The 12,368-nt window shown below is 42.6% G+C and overlaps 1 protein-coding gene across 10 annotated transcripts in view; it reads right to left on the bottom strand.

Moving 5' to 3' along the window:
• Window positions 1–12,368, bottom strand: part of cnot1 (CCR4-NOT transcription complex, subunit 1) — a gene marked incomplete at its 3' end in the record, with an annotated part of 160,705 nt that overhangs the window by 133,057 nt on the left and 15,280 nt on the right. For all 10 annotated transcript variants that reach the window (XM_084316060.1, XM_084316063.1, XM_084316056.1 and 7 more), the window contains exons 7-9: window positions 10,607–10,810; window positions 3,258–3,426; window positions 3,004–3,130 (exon numbers count right to left, since the gene is read on the bottom strand). In XM_084316060.1, the coding sequence (XP_084172186.1) occupies window positions 3,004–3,130; window positions 3,258–3,426; window positions 10,607–10,810 (500 nt within the window). The remainder of the gene's footprint in view (window positions 1–3,003; window positions 3,131–3,257; window positions 3,427–10,606; window positions 10,811–12,368) is intronic.

Genomic DNA, 12,368 nt, shown 5'->3' with positions numbered 1-12,368 from the left:
GATGATAGTATACCAAATGTTCCTTTTAAGAGTAAATAACAGTGATCAGACAATGCATTGGGTATCATTTCCACATCGTAGTTATCAAATAGTCTCGGGGTTGTGAAAACGTAATCTATTCTGGATAATGTATTATGTCTCGCAGATCGACAAGAGTACTTCCGGGTCATGGGGTTGAGTGAACGCCATAAGTCATTTACACCTGTAATCTTCGACCAATCCTTTAATGCATTAGATGCATTTTTTTGTTCATTGGAAAAGGAGGGGTTTGATTTGTCCATCCTTGGGTTCCAAATGGCATTAAAATCCGCACCGATTATAAATGAGTATTCGGGAAGGTCTAACATTGCTCTGGTAAGTGTAGTGAAGAAACTAACTTCGTATAAATTTGGGGCGTATACCGCTACCAACGCTATTTTTCTGTTCTTATGTAAAATCTTAGCTATAGTTATCCGACCATCTGCATCAGACCATACTCCCTTCAATTCAATATTCAACTTCCGTCTAACGACTATGGCTACTCCCCGAGTTCTCGTTCCAAAGGAAGAGTGACTGATGTTATGATATGTGTTGTCCGCTAACATATCTATGTCTTTCTCTAAAATGTGCGTTTCGCTTAGCAGAGCTATGTCCACCTGTTCTTTTTTCATCAGTGTGAGCACGCTTTTTCGTTTGTGTTGTTTATTTATTCCACCAGTGTTCCATATCATTATGTTCAAACTAGCCATAATCTATACATGTTGTTGTATGGTTGTTGGTAATGCAATATTTTTTTTGACGCTTCTATTGAGGCTAATGTGGGCAGGTCTCTAAATGGCTGGAATAAGGGGGGGGTGAACGGAGGGGGGAGGGGGTGAAGTACATAAAACAAAATAACCCTAACATCTTGCACAGACGGGTTACACATAAAACACATATGGCCCATCCCTAATGGATGGGCTAAAATGATTAACGGAGCATACAAACAATAACCCAAGGCCACTCCATTCAAACCCATTAGCCCAAGGGTCTGGGTGAGTAGCCCAACGTTAACCTGAAGATTTTCTAACATATCCCCTTTTTTTTTTAATATATAAACACTCCATTTGAATGAATGAACAAATTGTATTTGTATATATTGAACTGTTCACAGGGAAGAGGAAGGTGGGAGAGGAAAGGGACAAAGAAAATGAATCAAATATATCAGTGACCCCCTAAAAAATGTAAAGAGAGTCATCTTGACCCCTCCCAAGTCATCCTGGCTCAAACACTAACGTTAGGACCTTATCTTTTCTTCTTTGTAGGGCTGTCCCCGACTAAGGATTTGGATGGTCGACTATGATAGGCCAAAATTTGCCGTTAGTCGACAACATTTTTTTACAAAGTATAATATATATATATATTTTTTTATCATTCCATTTGGGCTGTGCTTAATGTCTGAAGGAGTCGACTGAAGGTTTCTTGTCCTCTGAAAAAGCATGCAATTGGTCCACTGATGGATACATCTTGATATTTGTCTAGTCTAGTGTGTTCATTAGATGGGTGAAATCCTCTTTCAGTGCCTCTGTGCCTGTTTTCGTAGGCAGTTAGCCTCTGGTATGCGTGCCATTAGCGTTAGCCACGCTTCTAGGCCTCTTTTCTTTTGGAAAGAATGATAAAATATATATATATATATATTTATTCGACTAAGAGGTTGGCAGTAGACTACGGCTCCTTTCGACCGATTAGTCGACTAATAGGGGTCAGCCCTACTTCTTTGCAACCAGATTGTGCAACACCTGTAACCGCCTCCTCTCGAAGTCTTGCCTACTGCGAAGGGCTGCAGTTGGACTAATGGACTCTTTTGCTTTTCTTTTGCTCTCAGGTCGATTTTGAGAATGAAGGTGGTGACATTTCTCCATCTCAGCTTCTTGGTTATGTCTAGGTTGGCTTCTGTACCTCATGCTTGAGAGTTTGATGTTTCTACAGAGCTTCACATTAACTGGACAATGCTTGCTCTGCCTTGAGTAGTGTTGAGTGGCAGACTGCGGCACTGCTTGCAAGTAACCTTCCCTGGTTGGTCAGTTTTACAAAAGCAATCCAGTGTTAGTGTGTTTCCTAGTGTGTTGATGTCTTTACAGCATCTCGCGCCACTCTGCTAACATTATCGATAGCCAATGAAAATCTGTTATGCAAGAATAGCAGGTCTGATAAATGTTGCTTTCGCGTTTCACTTAGACCAGGTGGAAAACATATATATATTTTTTTTTAATGGATATTTTTTATCATGATTTTAGGTCAGAAAAACCGGAAATCACATCCCTGATAAGTACACATATACTATCGATAATCTAGCGTTTATAAATAGGTCGAAAAATGACGTGTTTTGTGTATTCCACTAAAGGGCGTTTATCACAGAATCTTTTTTATTTTCTGGAAATGTCCAAAAACGAGCGTTTTTCAAAATGATATAAAAACAATCAGTTTCGTACATGTTGACTGCAAGCAATTCATTGATAAGCGACGGGCGTATTAGACACATAGCTATAATATAGAATATAGAAATAGCTCCACGAAAATCATGAAATATCGGAAAATCAGCCCAAAGGGGCCGGCATTCAAGCGCTAATTCTGGCGCCCCCTGCTGGCACTCAAAGTGTTAAGAGGTTAATGTTATTGCAATAAGAAGCACCCGATACATTACTCAACTAGGGATGGTCAAAACTCATAAAAATTACTTTGATAGTCACTGGGAACTATTCGAATACTAATAGAAACAAAGCGATATTCGTGTAAAACTATTACATTTTATTTGTATAATGTAATGACTATTGCCCATCCTTACTCAGAACCTCTGATCTACTCGGCTAGAAGCAGCAGATGTTTTTTCTCTGTGAGCAGAGACTTGGTGAGCAGCTTAGTAGAGGACTCCCAGATATACCTTGTATTTTCTGATTGCGATGAGGGAAAACTGGGTAAAGCCCTACTGATCAAACACAGAAACGCAGCCAAAAACTGAAGCAGACACACAGGAGCTCGTCTCACCTGTAGTGGGATGCCATCAGCCAGGCCTGAGTGGGTGCGAGCCATCATCCCCAGGACCCTGGCCACCTGGCTGGCTGTCACCTCCCTCACCCCATACTGCAGGATGATGTTCCTGCACTCGTCCAGACTGTGGACACACAGGTCAGTCAACATCCAGAGGAACTAATCACCAAGCTTTCTCCTCTAACAAGTTTATGTTTAGAAGTAAACTCTTGAGCCACACGGATTGTGTGCGAGTGTGTGAGGGGGGTCACCTTGAACAGAAGCCATAGCCAACTTCTTGCATAAACTCTGCAAGGGAACTCTCCATCATGGTCTTGGCTAACTCTCCCGAGTCTGGCAGGATCCTGTCCATCAGAATGTCCCGTTTTTCAGGGTACAGCAGTGGTGCGAGCACCACAGGGCAGCGCTCCTGGGGGAAATCTGAAACAAACCGTATGCTTACTACAAACGTGCATGAAAAGGGCTGTGCAGATATGAATCTTTATTTTGAATGTCATTTTAGCTACTGATATACTAATAGAGATGTTAGGTGTTCACAACAAGATCATCAACCTTTATTTATACTCGAAGACAATTGAGGTCACCCTCATTTTCAATGTCGAGACTTTCAATGCACACATTTCTACAATAATAAATATTAATAACTATATATAGTATAAAATGAACATAGGCATAAAATCAGCATACAGATTGACAGAATAAAAAAAACAATGCATAAATTGCAGACATAATAGGTATAAAAGACAATAAAAGTAGTGCAATGTAAATGTGCAGACTTAATAATGGCATAAAATAAGTACAAAAGTACAATGTCGCTCGAAGGCATGTGAACCCCCACAAAACACCCACACATCAATCCCTACCACATCCCCATCCAAGACGCACCCCCCGATAAAGCACGGCATGACCGAAGGAAAAGGCAAAACTCCCTACGCGCCACTCACAGCAGACTAGCAGAGCATGGGAGCGGAGCGGGTGGATTTTGAAGTGAGCGCGGAGTGGGCTTTAAAATAGGGATGCACGATATTGCTTTTTTGACACGATAACTTTATGCTCCTCAAGCCGATATCCGATATTTATTGTATTATAAAAAAAAATGTAATGTATATGTTTTTTTTGATTTTTTTTTCTCAACATGAAACAAAACATATCCCAATACAATAATAATACATAAAAAGACTTCCCAGGACAATAACTTAACACCAACTTAAATGTGACCTAACCAGACAACAGAAACAAAAGCCAAGACAAGTTTTGACTGATAGTGACCATATTTATTTTTCCAAATGAAAATTCACAATCCTTCAACAGCTTGTGGTGCATCCAACCTAAGACGCTCGAAGCTTTTTGTTCTTTTTTCAAAGCGGAGCCTTGAAAAAGAGGCTTTGAGTGGACACATCACCACCTCACATCACCACCACAACAACGGGTCACCTGCGGCATCACCACCGCCACGGTGTTGGGGGCCCGCGACGACGGCACGCTTGTACCTAGGGCTGGGCGATAAAACGATAACGATAACTATCGCAATAAATTATTTCCTCGAAATAAACATGAAACGTGGTCGCAAAGTTTCGATATATCGATTTTCCAAACTTGGCTCCGTTCAGCCTCGGCTCAGCACACTCACTAACAACAACCAACGTTACGTGATGACGTGCTTACGCACAACAGCTAACAACCAATCAGTGAAGGAGATGGCCGAGAGCGAAGTAGACCCGGAAGGAGACCCAGAGGTAGGAATCACTCAACAACAAGGCTTGCTAGGCTAATTAGCTTGCACGGCGATGTTTTATATATTTACGTGCAGAGTATGTGTGTGGCGTGAATTCTGAGGCCACGTTTATAGTAGTGGGGGTATACAGTGGACGTCGTTTCAATATATTGTGGCGGAAGAGAGTATTTTAGTGTCATATTTAGCACATTGTCATGGAATACACCGCTTAGATACAACAGGCTGGCTAGGATAACTAGCTTGCACGGCACTGTTTTATATATTTACGTGCAGAGTATGTGTGTTTTGAATTCTGAGGCCACGTTTATAGTAGTGTGGGGTATACAGTTCGTTTCAATATATTGTGGCGGAAGAGAGTATTTTAGTGTCATATTTATTGTCATGAGATACTCCGCTTGTCGGCTAACTGCTAACGTGCGCGGACTGATGACGACATCAACTCGACTTGAGACATTCGCAGCAGCATAAGAAGTTAATTAAACTTGACAGGCATTATATCGACGATAATTATCGATATCGAATTATATGAAAATAATTTTATAATTTTATCGCGATAACGTTTTTGGTCATATCGCCCAGCCCTACTTGTACCTATTGACGAGTCGTTTGCTAAATTAAAGAAGTTTGACAAATGACCCAAGGGCTCAAGCCGCTAGCTTTTAAGCAGTCCTTGGTGGTGCAAATTAACCTGGCTACTACGGAGCAATAAGTGACTGCGTATTCAACCAAGGGTTGCATCACAGCCACGAAAGGGGCTAGCTTTGCTTAGCTCCTCGCGTCGTCGTGGGCTTCCAAGTTAACACAATAACACACCGTCGTGGCGGTGGTGATGCCGCAGATGACCCGTCGGGCTGGATGTATTGCAAGTTGTTGCCCTTTTCCCTCCTTGTGGAACTTCTGCATTGCATTTATTACAAATAGCAAGCGATCTTTTTCCTCTGAAACTCCGAGTACCGACGTGGCCATCTTTGTTGTTAACGTTAACTTGCGTGGCTACGTCACAGCCAAGAAAGGGAGCGCTGGATTTCTGTAAAACGCCCTGTTCCTAAACCACACGCCAGTCGTAGCACAGTACTGACAAAACGGGAGGAGCCTACAGTCAAAACAAACGCACTTCATTCCAATTCACCCACACAGCATTTTTTTTTAACAAAAAATATATTATATTATCGGAGCTATTAATAACGTTATCGGGTTTATCGGGATCACGTCATAATTGCTGATATCGGCCCGATAATTATCGTGCATCCCTACTTTAAAATGGGTCAGAGTGACTCCGGAGCGAGAGCTCTCCTCCGCTCCGAGCCGCTCAGTGCAGGGCAGTACAGTGCGATATATATGTCGCACGTGCGACACTGACGTCAGTCTGTGCGATGAAAGGATTGACTTCAATAGCACTGGTGCGATGGCCCGCTATCCACTTGGTACTTGTAGTCTTGTGCGATTAAATACAATGTCCCTTCTGCGTAAAACTCCATATATCAAACACCAAATCCCATAATCCCTAGCGAACAATATCCCCGCGAGTTGCGAGCAGTGACTCATATCCGCTCGGCTCAGCTCACAACACAGCAGGTGACTGCAGGACTCGTCTCAGCAGCGTTTGGAACGCGGACATTGAAACAGAGCTAGTAGATAGTGTTGTCGCGACCCAAAACAAATCCCTGCTGTTTTATTCGGCAACGGGTCAAATGCATATAACATGCTTTGCAATCCTCACGTCATAAAGTCCGAAATGAACGTTACGTTAGCATGAGCTAACAACAAGCTGTTCATAGCCATATAGAGAGAACAGCAGACGGGCAGAGTGAGGAGGAGGGGGCAGACATTCTCCCTTCTCTGTGTGTGTGTGTGCGTTTGGAAAGATCACATGAAGTCAGACGAGTATATTATATTGATAGTAAATGTACTGAGGGTGGACAGACAGATAATGTTGATATTTAAACATAAAAAATACAATACAAAATAAATGTATTCATGATCATGCAACATAAAACGGTTGCGTGTTGCGAGTTCCAAAACATTTAACTTAAAGTTTAAAGCTCAATATATCAAAACGTGGCACTTTACAGTGAACAGGAGGTCTATGTGTATTAAAAACAATAGATTGTTTTTCCTTTAAAAGTCTGGAAGAGGTCAAAAATAAAAATGTCAAATGATATTTCCATTGTCTTTTTTGAGTTGATCTAAATGTTACTGATTGTGTTAAATGGGCTTATGTTATGATATCGTCTCATATCGATTGCAGGCACCTGCATCGTATCATATCGTGGCATATATCAGCAAATATCGTATTGTTGTCCAAAGAATCTATATCGTATCGTATCGTGATGAAACTGGTGATTCCCACCCCTAGTAGAGTCCATACACCCAACACCAAATCCCATAATTCCTTACACGTAGCGTGTCTGGCTGTGTGACGTCAACTTGTCAGCATAAAATGACAGCCAAACATGGCACTGCAACTAAATAACACAAATACAATAGGCACATTTGTGACTGTTACAAATATAACACATTTTATACTTGTGCTACAAGATTTTGGCCTGTGCTACAAAACGATCAACCTCTGTAGCACCAGTGCTATGTGCAAAAAAAGTTAACGTACAGCCCTGGCTCAGTGCACACGATCACAGTGGTTTAAACGGATGTAATATGCATGTAGTACAATGCCAAAGCAATAGGTGGCGATGAAGTTCAAACATGAAGGCCATTTTCAACCAATCAGAAGGGTGAAAGCGTCACTAGTCACTACACATCCTGCTAAGTCAAAACAGAAATCTGCCATCTTTAAATCACCTCGGGAACTATTTAGCAACATTTATTTTCAGCAAGAAACAAACAAAGTGCAATAAAAAAAAGGATACATTCACTGTGTTCTGCCTCATTTATTGATGAAACAAAACCAACATCAACACAATGTACCACCAAGAGCGAACAACGGCGTAAATAGTTTTTGTGATCAATATTTCATTTTTTCGCCATGGCATTCATAATTCATCCAGCCTCCCTCCGGACTGCAGCGGCACCCTGTCTGAGATTGCAACACCTCAATACCGCCGCCTGGTGGATGGTCGGGCGAGTTACACTCACGTCAAACCGGAAGTGGCGATCGGTGCGTCGAGGAAATCCCTCCGGCAATCATATCTTGTTACGTGGGTCCAGACAAACACTCAAGTGCATTTGGATCGCTTTCGAAACGCAATAATCAATATGATTTCGGCGTTTATTGCGCCATACAAACCGGAAATGGATCTAGGAGATCGGCGTCAAATAATTGGTATCTTTTTCCTCCAGTCTCATCGGCGAACGGTAAGAGGACACTAACGTTATTTTCAGCCCGATTGTCCATTTCCTTGTTTGCAAATCAATATATCAACCCATACTAAATAACCGTTACTGACGATCAAGGAATTATAAACAACCCCCCCCCCCCCTTTTCCTTCACGCATGATGAAGCATAATGTATACCGATCATATACATTTGAATTTTTTAATATAGCGTGTATAGGAAAGAAACGCCAATCGATAATCTATCATATGCGTCAGGGCCTATAACTAGCGTTTTTCGAATTACAGCAGAAAAGCTTAAAAACACTTATATTCTCGAAGATATTAACACAACAATGTATGAATGAAAAAATATAATGTTCCCACATCCGGAACGATAGATAATCGATGTTGAATGGGCCATAGTAATGTCAATATAGCTATAATATTTAAAACGTTATAGCCCTGCAAACTTAAAAGTTACAGTGCTGGCAGACGGGGTATAATGATGGGCACAATATCCGGCGCCCAATGTGTTAAGGGGCCCAGGGGGTGCAGACTGTTGTAGTTTGGTCAAATCAAGCTAATTTACATCATGCTCCAAAAAAAATCTGCTGAGCGGCCTGTATTCTTAACCCAAACGGTGCATGCTTCCGCGTTCCCGTTTTGCGCTCTGATTGGCCACTGATGTTTCTGGTCGTACCAATCGTGTGACGGCAAGTTCTTTCCCCGGTTAAGCTTAGGCACTCTTTCGAAGTTGGTTATGGTTAGAGTTTGTCTTAGAGCATGGCGATAGAACGGTTAGGGTTTGCTGCTGGTGGAGGCGGAAATGGGCGCGTCACGCGATTGGGCGCACATGTCACATGACCAGAAACGTCAGTGGCCAATCAGATTCGCAAAACGCATAAACCGTTTGGGTTAAGAATAGACGCAAGCGGGCTGGAGCGCGGAGCGCTTGATGCGCAAATGAAGGTGAGTGCTGAGCGAGCGTAGAGCGGCTTGGGGGGGCCAACATGAGCGAATTAGTGAGAAACTAAGCCGTCCAGAGCTGTATTGTTAATTTTTTTAATGAAACTACTGTATATTTGTATGTGCATGTTTGTATTTGTAGGCCTCTTTACTTACTTAAAAAAAGGAAACATCAAGAAATATGTTTATGGTATTAATTCCACCATGCCATGTAGCACTATCCCTCTCCCAGTATCGTCTGGCGGCCTGCAGATGGATACTATTCTCTCAACCAGAGCTCTCAGCCAATGCAATAGAACCATTTTGATTGACAGTCGATTCAGCCAATTACGCCACACCGCTAGCACCCACCCCCTGCTGTTCTTACCACCAATCGGCAAGCGTTTATTCATTTTCTACTTCCGGGCATGCCGCCATTGATCTGCTTGCGAGAACCACAACAAGCTAATACGTTAGCTCCCCGGCCCCGCCGACCAGCGCTCCACAGCATGACCAAACGAGACAATGATTTTACTGCAACAAATGTTATAATAAAACAAAGCCTTTCTATACATTTGTCTGGTTGAAAACTTTATTAACAGATTGCAGAATGGGTAGTTGGGTACGGAATGAGCAACGGAATGGAACTGAGCTATGAACGGAGTAATGCCTTGCTTACTTGCCATGTCCGGGTAAATAATATGCTGATGTTATTGAACGTGTAACACTAACTATATAACGTTAATGCCACAAAACGAATGTTTGTGTCATTTTAACAGCAGATACTTTCTTAAATGCCATCTTCCCGAGAGAGGGGTGTTGACGGGGAGCTGTGATGGGTTCGCTTGGTTGTGTTATTAATAGCATTGAACAGCTAACTGAAAGCTAGCGTTAACTAACGTTAAAGGTTTAGCCATAACGTTACCATGGCTAAAGTTGGGGCTATTCATAATCCAGCAATAATGGCTGCAGACCTGCACGCAAAGTACAGCAAGTTGGCAAAGGAGTATTCCAACGTAAATCACATTTTCACCAGTAACGTTAGTCTTCCATCTGCCGGTAGCTCATGCTAGCTAACCTAGCTCATGTTAGCGTCGTCACTGAGCGACCACCTCGCGTACACAATTAATGACATAATGCAGACAGCCATATCGGTGACAATGTTTAGCTTTTAGTGCCAAATGATAAGAGTCTGAAGCGGAGTCTCAAAAGAGAATGTTGAATATTTAGTAGTAACTTTGATGCAGTAGCTTGTGTGTGTGTGTGTGGGGGACTGGGGCCGGCGTTGTGCAGGATGCGACTGAACTTATCGGCTACTGCCATCGGCACATTCGAGCTTATGGGCCGATACCGATACCCGACCGATACATCGGTGCACCCCTAGCTCTGACTCAGTCATGCACGGCGACGGGAATGCCACCCAGGGACTCCCCGCATGAAGAACCCAGCACAACCCCCACAGCACCCCAGAATGTCCCAGCGCCATCCCAGACCACCCACAACACCAGACACGCCCCGGGCCCCCCCCAATCCAACCACCACCATGTCCATCCACCCGAACATCCAGGTCACCTCTGCACAGTGTCTTCAGGAAGGGTTAGGGTACATCCAGGTCACCTGTGTATGTGTGTGCGCGTGTGTGTGTACCTCTGCACAGTGTCTTCAGGAAGGCGTCTGTCTGCTCTTGTCCGACCCCGCTGGCTCCCTTTTGGCCAAACAGCAGATGGGACAGGAGCAGGTGCAGGACCTCGATGGCGATGTCCTGGAAGCCACCTTCCTGGTTGCCACCTAGATCAGCGTCCACGTAGGAGCGCAGGAGGTCGGGGAGCTTCTGCTTTACCAACTGCGCCGCTGATGAACAAGGGAAGAGAGGAGAATTATGTAAATAACACTTTAATATAGGGATGCACCGAAAATTCGGCTACCGAAAATTATCGGCCGAAAATGGTTAAAACGGCTCTTTCGGCCGAAAGGGTTTTAGCACCGAAAATATATGACCGAAAGTCAAATAACGTGTTGTTGTGATGACGTCATCAAACCGCGACTACAGACATACCGGTAGCATGCGCAACATGTAACGTGAGCAGCTTGGCAGCTCTTCCTGCATTCTACAGCCTGTGATAACTAACTCCTCTTGGGAGTAGGGATGCCCCCGAAACCCGGTTCTAAACTAAATTAGAAAAAACCGGAGTATTGATCAGCTCCGACGTTAACGGTAGCCTACTGCCATCAGTAGTCTAGGAGCGGATTAGCTACGGAGCTAACAGTGTACCATCCATCTGCGACGCAAGGGTGGCAGCAACAGTGGACACCGAGTAATGTTAACGTTATGACGAGTTCATACTACACTACACGTATGAACTCGACATAACGTTAACGTTACTCCGTTTAAATGAAGTGTTTAATTAGCAGCAATCTATTGTTGAAAATGTATCGTTAAACCGGAAATGGAAATGCGAGGACAGGAAGTCGTCATCAATCGTTGTAGTCTTTTAGTCTTAACAGTCTGGAATTAATGTATGCATTCAAAAGTTCTGAATAAATGTTTTATGGGCCCATAATAGTGATTATTAATATTATTTAAGTTAAGTTTAGCCATAATCATGTCTTTTGCCATAATCAGGTAGCTAAAAAAAAATATATATATATATATTTATATTACCGTAATTCCTCTAATAGTAACCGGGTCTCAAATACAAGCCGGGTCTCTATTAATGGCCGGGTGCGCTCTTGAGCTAAGCAATTATAAGCCGGCCTCCTAATACAAGCCGGGTTACTAATATACTGAGCTGCATACTGAGCTAGTTACTTGATTTCACTTTGAAAACGTTGAAATGACCAGTGACCACCTGTAATTGCACTGTTTACTATTTCATACAGTACTTGGTTTCAATAAATGAACCCAGTACATTTTACTGGGTTCAAACTGACAAAATGTTGATTTATTCATTATGATCCGTTTGAAAATTTGAAATATAGGCCTCCCTCTTATACAGGCCTCCTCCCTAATACAAGCCTGGTACCCGCTACAGTTGAAACAAATACAAGCCGGGGTTACTATTAGAGGAATTACGGTAATCATTTTCGGCCTTTCGGCATTCGGTTTTCGGCCAACTGTTTCCTATTTTCGGTATCGGTTTCGGCCAAGAATTTCCCATTCGGTGCATCCCTACTTTAATATCATCTCGGGTTTAAAGAGGAGAATCATGTAAATAACACTTAATATCATCTCCGGTTTAAAGAGGAGAATCATGTAAATAACACTTTCATATCATCTCAGGTTTAGAGGAGAATCATGTAAATAACACTTAATATCATCTCAGGTTTAAAGAGGAGAATCATGTAAATAACACTTAATATCATCTCAGGTTTAAAGAGGAGAATCATGTAAATAACACTTTCATGTCAT

This window comes from Notolepis coatsorum, assembly GCF_963971535.1.
Source record: "Notolepis coatsorum genome assembly, chromosome: 6".
NCBI classification, from domain to species: domain Eukaryota; kingdom Metazoa; phylum Chordata; class Actinopteri; order Aulopiformes; family Paralepididae; genus Notolepis; species Notolepis coatsorum.
This window is presented reverse-complemented; position numbering and strand designations above follow the sequence as displayed.